The sequence below is a fragment of the Chiloscyllium plagiosum genome, unplaced genomic scaffold (genome assembly GCF_037043375.1).
Source record: "Chiloscyllium plagiosum isolate Xiang-an unplaced genomic scaffold, Cpla_swu_hap1 HiC_scaffold_49, whole genome shotgun sequence".
Classification (NCBI taxonomy): Eukaryota; Metazoa; Chordata; class Chondrichthyes; order Orectolobiformes; family Hemiscylliidae; genus Chiloscyllium; species Chiloscyllium plagiosum.
The window spans coordinates 2,310,813-2,326,798 of NW_028270187.1; the positions used below are offsets into that span (position 1 = coordinate 2,310,813).

The 15,986-nt window shown below is 45.8% G+C and overlaps 1 protein-coding gene across 10 annotated transcripts in view; it reads right to left on the reverse strand.

The window, feature by feature from the left end:
• Positions 1 to 15,986, reverse strand: part of LOC122544517 (high affinity immunoglobulin gamma Fc receptor I-like) — a 64,856-nt gene that overhangs the window by 16,249 nt on the left and 32,621 nt on the right. For 5 of the 10 annotated variants that reach the window (XM_043683796.2, XM_043683798.2, XM_043683795.2 and 2 more), the window contains 3 exons: positions 15,075 to 15,134; positions 13,436 to 13,470; positions 8,806 to 11,430 (listed from right to left, as the gene is read on the reverse strand). In XM_043683796.2, the coding sequence (XP_043539731.2) occupies positions 11,311 to 11,430; positions 13,436 to 13,470; positions 15,075 to 15,134 (215 nt within the window). In that variant the 3' untranslated portion in view covers positions 8,806 to 11,310. Of the gene's footprint in view, positions 1 to 351; positions 670 to 8,805; positions 11,431 to 13,435; positions 13,471 to 15,074; positions 15,135 to 15,986 lie in introns of those variants that run through there. The other 5 variants (XR_015755048.1, XR_015755047.1, XR_015755046.1 and 2 more) reach the window with 3 other exon arrangements.

Below are 15,986 nucleotides of genomic sequence, written 5' to 3' on the forward strand. Positions count from 1 at the left end.
ATCAGGGTTGGGCTTTTGCACATCGGTCTGCAGCTCTGTAGGGTTACAGGGAAACACTAAAGGCATCTGTGAGATAACCTTGGCTTTGAGAGAAGAGGACATGATACTAACCACCAAGGCAACTCTAATGGACTGCCTGCAACTGAAATATAAAGAAAAGGAACTAAGCTGCATCAGGTGACACAGCGAGCTTCTTATCTGATAGAAACACATGCCAGCAAGGCAAGACGACTGATGTAGAATCTACACATTCAAAATGCTAAATCTCTTCCTCTCTCTCTCTCTGCACAGATATGGCCAGACCTTCTAAGTTTCTCCAACACTCCCTGCGTGTATAACCTGCATCATTACCTCAGCTTTTCTCTCCGTCCACAGATTTTGCCAGACCTGCCGAGTTTTTGCAGCACTTTCTGTGTTTATAAACTTCAACATTTACTCTTTTTATTTCCTCGCTCTTCAGAGATGCCGCCAGACCTGCTGAGTTTCTCCAGTGCTCTCTGTGTTGGTTTCAGATTTCCAGAATCCTGCACTACGTTGATTTTTAACCTGACAAAGTGTATTTTTTCTATCAGATGCCAATTGTCCCACTCCTGCTTCAAGTATGTCCACTGCTGTTCAAGTGAAGAGGAAAGACGGGAGTGACACATTTCAAACTAACTTGTGATCGCTCTGTCAGAAAGGTAACACAGGATTATGTGACTACAGTATATGGGAATGGGGTCCATATGAATATAGGACTAGGAGTGGTCCATTCAGCCCATAGCATCTGCTCTGCCATTTAAACAGATTGTGGATGATTAGATCACTCTGAACTCTACTTTGCTAATCCTCCATTCCTTTTCCTGATTTAAAATCTCTCTATCTCAGCCTTGAATATACTGAAAGGCCCAGCCTCGACAGCCCTCTGTCATAAAGAATTCCACAGATTCACTCCCCTCGTTTGTAAGCAATTCCCCCTCATCTTCAAATTCAATGAGCGGCTATTCTTTATTCTGAGACGATGTGCCTCTGACCTGGAGTCTCCCAGATAAGAGAAGATAACCTCCCTCCACATCTCCCCCGTAAAATCCTTCTAAAAATCTTCAATAAGGTCGCCTCTCTTTCTTCGAAACTCCAATAAAAACAGGCCCGAACTACCCAACCTCTCCCTCGTCAGACAGTCCCTCCATACTCGGGATCAGCTGAGTGAACCTTCTCTGGACTGTCTCCAATGCCCAGTCTACCTTTTAAATAAGGATCCCCAAAACTATTCACAGTCATCCAGCTGTTGTCAGACTAATGTCTTGTATAGCTTATTTTTGTAAAACTTACGAACTTTTATCCATTATTCCCGTTGAAATAAAGGCTGTTTGCCTTCCCTCGGACCTGCTAAACATTGATGCGATTTTTGTGACTCACTGACGATGACTTCCAGAATCCTCTGATAAGGAATTTCTCCGTGGGAGTGTGTTTTATCTTTTTCAAAAGTTGCTTCAACCTCTGGAATCCAAACAACACCTAGATCGCAACGACTGGTTGTTTAAACTGCTTGAGGTCTTCAGACGATCTCATTACATTTGCAAAGTGCAGTTGGTGTTATTGAAGGTGTTTATCATGCACCACAACATCAGACAGAATTGCAGATTAGAGGTGGGGAGATCTTATGTTAATCTTACTCAGTGGCTGATATGCATTCCCAGAGGAACAAGATAATCTAGTTCGCACCTCTCTGCAAAATCAGCATTCGCCACAAACCTGCATTGTTTGTCCCCTCTTTCTGTTCCTAATCTGTCCCAGCCTGGATTCAAATCTTCTTTCGTATTTACGTTTAAAACAATCATTTGTGTTCCGCTTTCTATTGACTTTTTTGGAAGTTTTGCTAATCTGCCCATGACACTCTATTTGCAACTTATCCATTTGGCTGTTACTTTAGGCCTCTGTTTTCTGTATATTGGTAGTTTAATTGCTGGCTGCACAGCGAGTCAATTTTTCACAGAATTCCCAGACTTCCTCTTCTTTCCAGTGGCTGTATCTTTAGCTGGCTTGTTTCTGATAAAAGGCAGGGGATGGCTTCATGAATAAATAGGACGTGTGTGTGATAGAGAGAGCATGAGTGTGCTTGAGAGAAAGGAATTGTGTGAAACAGAGTGTATGACATAGACTGTGCATGTGAGTGAGAATGTGTGTGTGTGAGAGAGTGTGTGGGTGAGGCTGTGTGTGCTTGTGTGAGAAAGTGTGAGAGTATGGGTGATGGTGTGTGTGTGTGTGAGAGAGAGAGAGAGAGAGAGAGAGATATTACGTGCAAGACAGAGTGTGGGAGAGAGTAGAGACATAGAGTCATAAATATCCACAGCATGGAAACAGGCCCGCAGGGTCAACTTGCCCGTTGCACCCAGTTTTCACAAGTTAGACTAATCCCATTTGCTTGTGTTTGGTCCATATCCTTCCATACCTCTCCAATTCATGCACCTGCTTTAATGTTTCTGAAATAATAAAACTGTACTTGCTCCGACCACTCTTCCGGGCAACCTGTTCCAGACATTCACACTCTCTACGTGAAAGAATTGCACCTCTTAGCTCTTTGATATCTCTCCCCTCTTACATTAAACCTATACACTCTGATTTTGGATTCCCTAAAATGGGGAGAAGCTGCCAGCTATCCAACTTATCTATGCCAGTTATGACTTTATAGACATCGACAAGGTCACCCCGCAGTCTCCTAAAGTACAGGCAACGAAGTCCCAGCTTACCCAAACACTCCTTATATCTCAAGCCCTCCAGTCCAGGTAACATCGTAGTAAGTCTTTTCTGCGCTGTTTCTAGTTTAAAAATATCTTTTCTATAGTAGCGCAGCCAGAATTGCACACAGTACCCCAAATGTGGGCTCACCAATGTTTTGTACAGCTGCAAAAAGACATCCAAAATCCTATATTCAATGGTCTGGCCGATGAACGCACATAATAAAGAAAGCCTCCTTCACCGACCTGTTTTGACTCTATTTTCAAGGAGCATTGAACCTGTTCCCCTAGATCTCCTTGTTCTAAAACACTCTCCAGGGTGTGGAAGCCCTGGTTTGACTTAGCAAGATGAAGCACCTTAGAATTTTCCAAAGTGAATTCTATCCGCTATTCCTCAGCCGACTGACCCACTTCCACATCTCACTGCATTCCCAGATAACCTCTTTCACTGTCCACTACAGCACCAGTCTTGTGTGTGTGAGAGAAAATGTGTGAGTGGGAGATAATGCATGAGAGACTGTAAGAGAAGGAGTATGTGATTGAAGGTAAGGGGCAAGAGTTTTAGAGAGGGGTGTGATCTTGTTCACTCAGAGGGTAGTGGGGAATCTGGAACTCACTGCGTGTAAGGGTGGGAGAGGCAGAAACTCTCATCACATTGAAGAAGGATGTACACGTGCACTCACGATGCCAAGGCTATGAGATAAGTGCTGGAAAATTGGAATCAGAAAATAGTGAGGGAGCTGCTATTGACCAGCACGGACTCAATGGGCTGATGGGCCATTTTTTCTGTACGGAGGAGAAAGTGAGGACTGCAGATGCTGGAGATCAGAGCTGAAAATGTGTTGCTGGAAAAGCGCAGCAGGTCAGGCAGCATCCAAGGAACAGGAGAATCGACGTTTCGGGTTATGCCCGAAACGTCAATTCTCCTGTTCCTTGGATGCTGCCTGACCTGCTGTGCTTTTCCAGCAACACATTTTCAGCTCATTTTTTCTGTACTGCAGACCTCGACGATTCTGTGTCATTTACTCTTAAAAGCCGCTGGGGCAATTAGGGATGGGTTCAATAAACGCTAGCCCAGACAGTGACGCCCACTTCCCATGAATAAATGTAAAAAAAATCATCTTCCTTTAACATGAAGCGAGTTGAGTTGGTGACCACGCTCTCGGGATTGATAAGGATTTAATTTTTGGAGTGATGGAAACGGGAGAGCACAGAGGGAGGACCTTCAGCCCATTGCCTCTGTGCTGGTGACAGTTTCAATCTTGACTGACCGATCTCTGCTTCAATCCATCTGGGTGAGCTCCCCATCCGACAGTAACCAGCCTGCTGTGAAACATGTGACCGACAGCCGGGCTAATCTCAACTCTAAAGGCACCGTGTGGAGTGAGGCAGATCCGTGTGGAAATGAAATTGGTAATGTCATCAACCTGGTCCCCAGCAACGAGTTGACCCGACAGTGATGAGGGTGTGTGCACGCTAAACAGAAAATGCCACATTGACTCCATCACAGCCACAACGCTGAGTTGACAGGTAACAGACAGGTAACCCTCCCCCTCACACATGCATTCGCTCTCACTCACACACACACACTATCTCTCACACACATACTCCCTCTCTCTCACACAGACACTCTCTCAAACACATATTCTCTCTCTGACACACAAACCCTCTCTCTCACACATACACTCGCTCTCTCTCATAGACACATACTCAACCTCTCTCTCACCCACACACACTCTTTCACACCCATGCACACTTTCTCTCTCACATGCACACGCACTTTCTCTCTCTCTCACACACGCTCCCTCTCTCACACACATGCACTCTTTCTCACACATGCACTCTTTCTCAGATACACACTCTCTTTCACACACACATACACTCCCTCTCTCACACACGCACTATCTCTCTCACACACTCTCTGTCTCTCACACACACTCTCATGCGCACGCTCTCTCATTGACACTCTTTCATACACACATGCACTCTCTCTCTCAAACACGCACTCTGTCTCTCTGACACGCACTCTCTCTATCTCACTCTCTCTCACACACACCATCTCATGCACAAGCTCTCTCTCACACACACTTTCTCTCTCACACGCACTTCCTCTATGAGACACACACATACATGCACTCTTGCACATACATGCACTCTCTCTCACACATACACATTCTTACATTCAGACACACACTTGCTCTCTCATGTGCACTCTCTCTGTCTCGCATGCACCCTTCCCTCTCACAGACACACATGCACTCCCTCTCTCACACATGCACATGCACTTACTCTCTCTCACACATAAACATTCCCTCTCACTCACACAAATGCACTCTCTGTCTGACACACATGGTCTTTATCCCACACACACGCTCCATCTCACACAAACACGCACGGAAGCATTCTCTCTCTTTCTCCCCCCACCCCCTTGTCTCTCCCTCTCTCTCTCTCTCTCAGACGCACACACACACTTACTGTCGCACATTTTCCTCTCACGGACACACACACGCGTACTCTTTCTCTCACACACGTACAAACGCCCTCTCTTTCACACGCACTCTCTCTCTCACTCTCTTTCTCTTTCTCTCTCACACGCACACACACTCTGTGGCAGTGATATCTCTCCACAGAAAAGGAGGTTAAAAGTACAAACAAACTCATGCACGCACACAGAGACAGACAGATAGAAAGACAAACAGACGCACACACACATACGTCAACCCACTCAAACGACCTTGCCCCCATTCCTTGTCCTTCCACTACTCTATCCCTCATGCCCCTTGCAATTTCACTTCCCCCACTCTGTTCTCATTCCCCCTCTCCTGTTTCCCTTCTCCCACTCAATCGTCTTTCCACTCTCTTTCCAGTTTCCCTTCCCTCCACTCTATTCCGCCACCTCATCCACTGTTTCCTTTGCCCCATTCAATTCCGCTTTCCCATCTCCAATTTCCTTTCCCTCCATTCTATTCCTTCTTCCCCCTCCTGTTTCCTTTCCCTCCACCCTATCCCCCTTCCTAAACTGGTTTCTCTTGCGCCCACTCTATTTCCCTTCTCGCTCCACTACCCTGTAAACCATTCCTGCATTTCCCATTTCCCCTCAATGTCCCCCTCCCACTCTACCCCCTTCATGCCTCCTCTACTCTATCCGCCTCTCCACATTTCCATAAATCTACGCCAACTTTATCCTTCTCGTCCCACTTGAGTGCCATTCCTCAACTCTACCCGCACCTCCAACTCACTCCCCCTCCTCTACCACTCTAACCCTTCCTCTTACAATCTACACTCCTGCTCCCCACTCTACACAATCCCTCCCCATTCTATCCCCTCATCTCCCTCTCTCTATTTCCCTCCCTCCCACACTGTATCCCCTTCTCCAACTCTATTCCCATCTCTCCCACTCTGTCACACCTATTCTCCTGCCTTCCCACTATCCTCCCATAGTCTACCCCATTCTCGTCCGCCACATTCTATCCCCGCCGCCTCCACTCTATCCCAGTTCCCCCATTCTATTTCCACTGATACCCACTTTATCCGCATCCTCCCCTTTTTATCCCTATTACCCCCAGTCTAACCCCCCACTCTATCACCCTTCCTCCTCCCTGTCTGCATCCTCTTGCCCGTTTCCCCTCAGTCACTCCCCACTCCATATGCCACCACATTTCCCCTCAGTGACCACCAATTTCCTCTCAAAATTACCCCCACTGTATTCCCCATTTTCCCAAAACCCCACTCCACGCCCCTTCTTTTTCCCTTGATCCCTGCACCCTGTGGCCTCCTGTTTCCCCACCTGTAATCTAAACGCCTCCCCTTTATCACCTGGCACACACTCTTTGCCACTTAACCTGGTCAAACCCTTGTTCAACTTGTCCTCGACTCTATCCAATAGCCCCATTTTGCCAGCTCCCGTCTATATACAACCCCTGTTTCCCTGCCCTCCACTTTAACACCCTCACCTGTTTTCCGTGCTCCCATTCCATCCCCATCCACTTTTCACATCAATGAGCCTCCACTCTATCCACCTCCCTCTGTTTCCCCCGAACTCGATATCCGCGCCCCTAACTCCCCTCAATCTCTGCCCCCGCAGTCTATCCTCCATCTAATTTTCCCTTCACCTCATTTTATTCCCCTTTTCTCCTCCCCCACTCTATGCCCTTCCCTTCTCCCACCACTTAATCTGCCTCCTCTGTTCCCCTCAATCTTTAGCCCACACTCTATCATCCTTCCCCATTTTCCATCACCCCAAACTATCCCTTTCCCTCCTCACCCTCTCATTCCACTTGTCTCCCCCACTCCATGCGCCTCCCCATTCCCTACAATCTCTCCCTATCATGCTTCCACATTTCCCTTCACCCCACTCTATTCTCTACCCTCCATGCTTTCACTCTATCCCCTCCCCGTTTCCCCTGATCCCCACTCAATCCCCCCGCCGTCTCGCCGCCCGCACTCTATCCTCTTCCCTGTTTCCCCGCCTCACTCTGAAACCTCCACATTTGCCCTGCGCCCACTCTATCCTCCTCCAGTGTTTCTCCTACCCTACAATCTAACCCCCTCTCATGTTTTCTCTGCCCCACTCTAATCCCCCTCTCCTGTTTCCCCAACTACCACTCTATTCTGGTCCCCAGTTTTCTCTGCACCCCTACTCTATCCCTTCCCCGTTTCCCCTGACCACCACACTCTACTTCTCCCCCTAGCTCCACTACTGACACCTGACACCACCCCCCAATCTATATTTCTCCCGATCCCCTGCCCGCCAATCAGTCCTGGTCCCTACAACCTCCTCCCACCCAAACCCCCTCCCAATTTCCCACCAATGCCCCCAAATCCATTCCACTTTCCCCATATTCCCTCAAACTTCCCCTTGTCTATGCCCTGTCCTATTTTCCCCAATCTATCACCTTTCATCCACACTCTATACGGTTCACCATTCCCCACTCTATTCCCCTCTTTTTCCCATTACATTCTCCTTCTCCTATTTACTCAATGTCCTACCCCTACTGCCCCCGTCTATCCCCTTTCACACCCACTCAATCCCCTTCATCATTCCCAGACCCCCCCCCCCCCCACCCACTGTATACTCCTCCCCGGTTTTATCTCATTCTCCCTTCACTCTGTCAACCTTTCCCGTTTCCACCAATCTCCGTCCACTCTTCCCCCCCCCGTCGGCTATTCCTCCTCAATCTCCCTCCACTCTACTCCCCTTTTCTCCTCAACATCCCTGCTCTAACTCCCTGCCCCCATTTTCCCTCAATATCCCGTCTGACCATTTCCTCTAAATGTCAATGCATTCCTACTTTACCTTTCCTTTTCATCTCAATATCCCCTCCACCCATTTCATCTCACTCTCAGTGTACTCCCTCTCTAACCCCCTTTTCCTCAATATTGCCTCCGCCTATTTCCTCTCAATCTCGCTACAGCCCCACTCTATATCCGTCCAGTTTCCTCTACCCTCCCCATTCGATTCCCCCTCCCATGTTTCCCCTGAACCCCACTCTATCTCCCTCTCCTCTTCCCCCTGCCTCCCACTTTATCCCCCTCTGCTGTGTCACCTGCCCCACCATTGTATCCTGTCCCCAGTTTCCCCTGTACATATTCTGTGCCTCTTCCCTGTTTTTGTGCCCCCAAATCTAAACAACTCCCCGTTTACCATGCCCCCGTCCTCTGTCACCCCTACTCTCCACTTTATCCCCTCCATTATTTCCCCATTCCCCACTCTATCCCCTTCCCCGTTTTCCCTGTTCCTCACTCTATGTCCCTCCCCTGCTTCTCCTGGCCCTCTCTCTATTCCCTTCCAATATTCCCCTGCTCCACTCCATCCTCCACTTTTTCTCCTGCCATCCGCAATCTAGCCCTCTCCCTCATTTCCTCTCCCCCAAAAAAATTCCCCATTCTATCCCCCTTATCCACACAGTTCTGAAGAAAGGTGAAATGACCTAAAACATTAACTATGATTTCTCTGCACAAATGCTGCCAGACCTGCTGAGAATTTCTAGCAATTGTGGCTGGTTTTTCTGATTTAGTGCATAAACAGTTATTTCGATTTTCATTCTCTAATAACCATCTCACATTAGATCAATAGCATTCCGCCAGCTTATCTCTAATTAATTTTTATTAACTACTAATGTGCTATGCACTGGAACTTTGCTCATTATCAAATATAGAATTATTGTTGCAAAAGCAAAGCCCACCAAGGAATTACATTTACAGCAACTCAGCAATAGATTAGACCCTTCCCAATGTGCACCATCCATGAATAGAATTCCCACTGCTGAATTAATACCATGCCCATCGTGTTTTTATTTCGTTTTCCATCTCAACACAAAGCTTGTAGCGAGGGAAGCTGTGAAAGCGGATGCAGAGATGCTTCATTGTGATTTGGATAACTTGAGTGAGTGGGTCAATGCCTGTCAGATGCAGTTTAATGTGGGTCGACATTAGGTTATCCAGTCTGGGAGGAAAAACAGGAAGTGGATTATTATGCAAATAGCAATGGATTGGTAAAAGAGCACTGAGGACAAGTGGTGGGGTGTCATGATACAACTGTACAAGGAACTGATAACACCACATTTGGAGTACTGCATGCAATTCTGGTCACCCTTCTATAAGAAGGCTGCTATTAAACTGGAAAGGATGCAGGAAAGCTGTACAAGGATATTATCAAGACTGGAGGGTTTGGGTAATAAGGAGAGCTTGGATAGGCTAGCGTTTTTTCACCTGGAATATCAGAGGTTGAGCGATGGACCCTGTAGAGGTTTATAAAATGATGATGTGCAATGGTAAGATGAATAACGAAGGTCTTTACCTTCAGGGAAGGAGAGTCCAAAACTGAGGGCATATGTGAAAGATGATAGAGGAAGTTTTAAAAGGGACCTGGTGGTGCATGTATGGAACGAACAGCCATACAATGTTATGCGTGGGTACAGTTACAACATTTAAGAGACATTTGGACAGATACAATGATGGGAAATGTTTACAGGGATATGGGTCAACAACAGTTTAGGAAGCCTGGTCAGCGGATTACTTGGGCTGTAGGATCTGTTACCTGTCAGTATGACTCTGTGACTCTACGATTAGAGACACTCATGCTGTCCTTGCCAACAATGCCCTAGATCCTTTGACCGAATGAGGGGCTGTGGTGTATAAAAACCGATAATTCAGTCACAGTCTGTGAATGCTCTAATCTTTAACAATTCATTGGCATCGTCCTGATGTTCCGTTCAAAGACAAATGGCACCTATTGACCAGAAGATTTGGCCCTCATTGTTCCTGATGGTGCTTATCAGTTTGTAATCAGACCTGCACTGCTCTATTCCTGTTTGGCTGCAGTTATCAGATCCGCACGTGGGCGGTGTTAAAATATTAACATCTTCAACAAAGCCTGTATTTACAACAGTTCGAGCCCTTAAGAGTTGCCGTGGTATTTTAACTACTTCCGAACTGAGAGGCCAACACTCCTTTTACTCATGGGAGGGGGACATCACTGCATAGGTTAATATTTATTGCCCATTGCTAATTGCCCAGTGTGCTGTTAAAGGTCAACCATATTGCTGTGGGTCTGGAGTCACTTGTAGGCCTGACCAGGTAAGGATAGCAGTTTCCTTCCTTAAAAGACATCAGTGAAACAAATGGGCTTTAGTGATAATCGATTCATGGTCACCATCAGCCTCTTAATTCCAGACTTGTATTGGATTCGAATTCTAACATCTGATGTGATGGGATTCGCACCCAGGTCCCCAGAATATTACTGAGGTCCCTGGATTAACCATCCACCCATAATATCACCAGGCCTTTGCTTCTGCATTCAAAATTCAAGTCTGATGCTCTGGAGGTGTGTGATATGCCCAACCCCATCATCATGGCGTTTTCAAAACATCTGCAGCGACAGACATCCCATCTATTCCCACAATGGTGTTCGCAAACTCAGAAATCCAGGCCGACGCTTCCAGCAGGTTGGCGGATCTTTGGGAGATCTAGCCTTTTTTGTAGAGACTTCCTGTCAGCCGTGTCTCCTCTCTCTGGATCGTCAGGGACTTGTAGCTCAGTGTCCGTTCTGTCTGCGCTGCCAGAAGTTGCGAGTTGAAGCCTCACGTCCTAGGACACTTTCACTGTGAAAAGTAACCATTGAAGCTGCCTGGTTTCTAGTTTAATGTTTCCCGCCTGTTAGATCCGTCTGACGATTCCTGTTCAATGTTAGTCAAAATGGGAGAGATCCCTGGTCGTCCATTCACAGGAGGGGACAGATGATATAGTCCTCCCCTTAAACATGGGCCAACTGAAAAGTTCAATCCTCAGATATGGACATGAGAGAGAAGGAGAGGCACACATTACATTTACAAAGACCACTAGCAGCCGAATTAAATGGCAAGTGTTAAACCCAGCGATCTGTAAGGCCCAGAGTAGGTTGACAGAGACAGTGACGTGAAAATAACTTCCACGGAAGAAAATTATTGGAGCCGAATGCCTTGTGAAACACAGTTCCATCATAATGTGGACACGTTTGCTTGCTATACACAGGAGTTGCATTATCCCTCTTCACCAGACGATTGATAGAGTCGAACGAACCCCACCTCTACTTCGCAATTTTTCTTCTTGCTTCTTACTTGGGTGGAATATTTGCATAGACGTTTCCATCTGCTCCATCTTCTTCCTGCGAGGGCTCGCTGAGGTTCAGTGTGGCGTATGTGATACAATACTCATCAAGGTCAGTCTGAGCATCCTGCAATTAAATGATATCAAAATGAAATTGGAATTGAGTGAGAGCAGGAAGCAGAAGGGGAAGGAGAAGTCAGTTGGGCTACAGGTAGCACGGAATATCAGGAGAAAATGGGAATCACCAGCAGGCAGTTCAGGGTCTGCTAGTTAGAAATCTGTGGCACAGTGGTAATGTCCCTATCTCTGACACAAGAGGGCAGGGTTAAATTCCCACATGCTCCTGTGGTGTACCATTTGGATTATAGAAGTAAAAAGGTGATGTTTGAGCGGGGCAGCGTTTTGATTAGGCCATTGTGAGCAGTTTCAATCTGCACACTTTCAGAAAGATGAGATTGCACTGGAGGATTACAGAGGAGATTCCTTCGGATGTTGTCTCGGATGGAACATTTCAGCAATGACGAGAAACTGGATAATGTTTGTTATGTTCGTTGGAGCACAGTAGGTTGAGGGGATATTGATTTTGTTACCATTTACTTACAGGCCAGCAACATCGCTGGCTGGGCCCAACATTTGTTGCCCTGTCTCCAGGTGCTCTTCTGAGAATATGACTATGAGCTGCCTTCCTGAGCCACTGTAGTCCCGCATGCTGTAGGCCCACTCACAATTCACTGAGGGAGGGAATTGCACCATTTTGAACCAGCAACACTGAAGGAAAGGCCGATGTATTCTGAAGGATGGTAAGTGGCTCAGAGGGGAGCTCGCAAGTGTTGGTGTTCCCATCTGCTGTCCTTGTCCTTCTAGGTGGAAGAAGCTGTGGATTTGGAAGGTGCTGTCTCTGGATCTTTGGTGACTTTCTACAGTGCATCTTGTAGATAGTATACATTGCTGCTACCAAACGGTGCAAATGATAACGGACTGCCAGCTACTTAACCAGTGATGTTTTAATAATGTACGAAAGGGAAATGAAACATCACCAACCTAATTGCCCTAGTTTTAAACTCACTTGTCCCAGTGCATTGGAAGTGGAATGCAAAACAGAGAGTGATCTATTCCATTGAGAAACCGTTACTGGTAATTCTCCGTTGTTTTTAAAGACAGGCACAAAGCTTTGAGGGATGGAGAGATGTGAAAGAGGATGCAGAGATGAATCAATGTGATTTGGACAATTTGAGTGAGTAGGCCAATGCACAGCAGATGCAGTTTATTGTGGATCATCGTGAGATTATCCAACTGAGAGCAAAATCAGGATGGTGAATTATTATCCGAATGGTGATGAATTGGGAAAGGTGTAATGAGACGGGTGTCCCTCATATACATTCACTGAAAGTAAATGGTAAATGGAATGTTGGCCTGCCTAGTGACAGGATTCGAGAACAGGAGCAGGGATATCTTGCTGCATTTGCACATGGTGAGACGACACCCTCCCGTACTGTGTACGCAGTTTGGGGTCTCCTTATCTGAGGAAGGACGTTTCGGCTATGGAGGGACTGCAGGGAAGATTTTCCAATGTGATTCCTGGGTTGGCAGGACGGACGGATGAAGAGAGAATGGATTAATTATGATTATATTCTCAGGAGTTCAGAAGAATGACGGGGAATCTAATAGAATTGCAAGAGGACTGAACAGGGTAATAACAGGAAGGATGTTCTTGATGAACAGGAGGGAGTAAAGAAGCTGGGGGGTCATAGTCGAAAGGAGACGGAGTTGTACTGAGCTGGGGCATAATGTCTTCACACAGAGAGTGGGGGAACCTGTGAAATTCTCTGCCACCGAAAGCAGTCAGGGCCAAAACATGGAATATTGTTCAGGAAGTAGTTGGATAGAGTTCTTAGGGGTTAAAGGGAGAAACTGGGGAAACAGAAGACTGAGTTGTGTGATCCGATTGAATGGGGAGAGTAAGTTGGAAGGGCTGAATGCCCTACACCTGCCCCTACGTTCTACGGCGTATCCTTCAATTAGTCTGATAATAACCAAGAGTTGACCTTTTACACTGTGGATGCAAGGTGCAAATCTACCCAAACGTTCTGTGGCAATACCTGTATTCTATTTAGATCCAAAATGTGACATACCTTCTTCACATCGGAGGAGAATGCACTACTGTTGTCTGAAAATAAAACAGAATAAGATGAGAAGGAACTCTTTGCAGGTATTAACGATTGTATCTGGACTCATTGAGGGTTGATCAACACTAAATACGGAGTTGCATCTTGAAAAAGTGCAGCTGTGCTTTTGTCAGCTTGTGAAAAAAATACAGTGCAACATTTTCCGAAGTATGTCCCTCTCAATCAATGCAGACACTTTAGAATATCGCACTCAGACAATTTGGCTCCCTTTAAATCGTGCAATTTGTTGTCTGATCATTAAGACGGTGTATCAGTTTTTACAATGCTGGTTAGTGCAAGATCTTCGACAGGCCGTCTTAATGTCATCAGTCTTTGCATCACTTGCCCAGTTGTTGGGCATAAGAGCCATGAGTGAACTATTCATGTTACATATATTTGGGTTTTAACTGTTGTATGCTGCTAATACTGTGTGGTTCAGCTGGCTGCATGGCTAGTTTTTGCAATGCATTATACACCAAACTTTGCCAACATGGGCATAATTCCCACACCAGCTGAAATTACCCTGAAGGGCTCTCCTTCTGAATCTCTCCCCTCTCATGATGCATAATTACCCTCAAATTAAACCGCTCCCAGTTCCGCCCCCCTCCCCACACCTCCCAAAACGAGAGAACAGGATAACCTTCTGGATGAACATGACTTTTACTGCTCATCCCTGAAACGGTGACTAGAATGTGTTCTGAGAGACAGATTTCATTGTAGATAAGGCAAATTTCGTTTCAAATGTCGCGTATGCGTGTTGACAAGAATCTGCATGGTAATGGGAAGCTCAACTTTCTGAGCAATAATATGATTTGCGATGTTTCTATTTTCTCGGTTATCTCAAATCGTTGAGTGGCAGTATTTGGCAAATCAGCCTTAAGTATTATATAACAAAAAGAGGACTTGCTTTCTCTCTCTCCACAGATGGTGCCAGATCTGCTGAATTTCCCCAGCACCTTCTGCTTTTGTATTCTGCAAAGTCAGCTCAGTTTCTCTCTCTTTCTCCCCGCAGACGCAGCCAGACCTGTTGAGTTTCTCCTGAAATGTCCGAATTTGTTTCAGATCTGCAGCATCTGCAGTTCTTAATTTGAAATGAAAATGATCTCTGTCTGCCTCAGTTAAATAAAGTGCATGTCCCTCTGCCATTCACACACACAGAATATATATACATGTGAAAAAACGGAATTATAAAGCAATTACCATCATAACTCACCCACCCAACACACACAGCTATATCTGTCTAATTGCACTGCGTGATTGTTAGGGGTCACTGACAACATATAAAGCATCTCCGAATTGTTTGCCTTTACCCTACCTGCAGGAGAATAAAGGGACAGAGCAGATGGAGTCTCATTTCTAATTGGCTGGCTTACTGTCCACTCTTCGTAAATGCAGACAATTTATTTTTAGTTTGGCACACGCTGCACTCCCTCACACTCTGTCTGTCAAAGTACCGCGGTACTTCCATGTTTTGAACTGGTCTCACACACAGAGACATTTGCTCAGCAACTGGAATCGTGTTATTGTTGGAGGTTCAATGATGCTACACCCAACCCTTCACATCCCCTCTCACACAATCGTAGTATTTAAAAAATGAGATATTTACTGGGCTTTGTTCTCTTCTTGATGGTGACCTCTGAATAAACCAGTTCAGCAATGTTGTTATCTAGAAAGAAATGAAGTGTATACCAAAAACACACATGAATCCGACAGTTTCACTATAATGGGCTAAATGATCCATAGATTAAACGAATTGGATAGATAGATGATTAGAGAAAAGGATAGACAAATACCTTTTTGACCGAGATCGATAGGAGCGTGGTTAGTAAGGGGGATGAAGGTTAATCGGGAGAAGGCAGGAATGAGGTTGAGGAATATATCCGCCATGGTCCAGGGGGAGCTGTTAATAAGCTGAATGGCCTAATTCTACTCATGTATTATGGTACTATGAACTTATTTTGATAGATGTGGAGATAAACATGCATATGAGACACTTCATTAGCGATCAATAAGTTAGCTGAAACCTCTTGAAAGACTACCATACTGGAAACGTGATGTTGTTCATTACTGTTTGCTCAGGGCGTTCTTGTGTGTGAGGAACCGGATCTATGCACATAATCGTTCGTTGTAACCAACGTCTGTTGGATTTCTCAACACCAGAGAACTGCACCCTGAGTTTCGAGTGTTACTTGAGATTAAATAAGCATTACTTAGTCAGGCCGAACACCTTAATGGAGGTCCAGTCACAGAATATTGACAGCCATAGCCATTTTGAAAAGAGATTGGTTGAAGATAGATGTCTACAGCACAGAAAGAAATGCCCAAAAATCTGTGCCAGTCAAAAACACCTACCTCTCTGTATGCTGATCCCATCTCCACTGCACTTGACCCATACCCTTGGCATGGCAAGTTCATATTTAAATTCTTCTTCACTACGTACTTCTGTCTCTCCCACACTTACAGGCACTGAGTTCCAGATTTCCCATCACTATCTATTTTTATTTTCCTCGGATCCCCC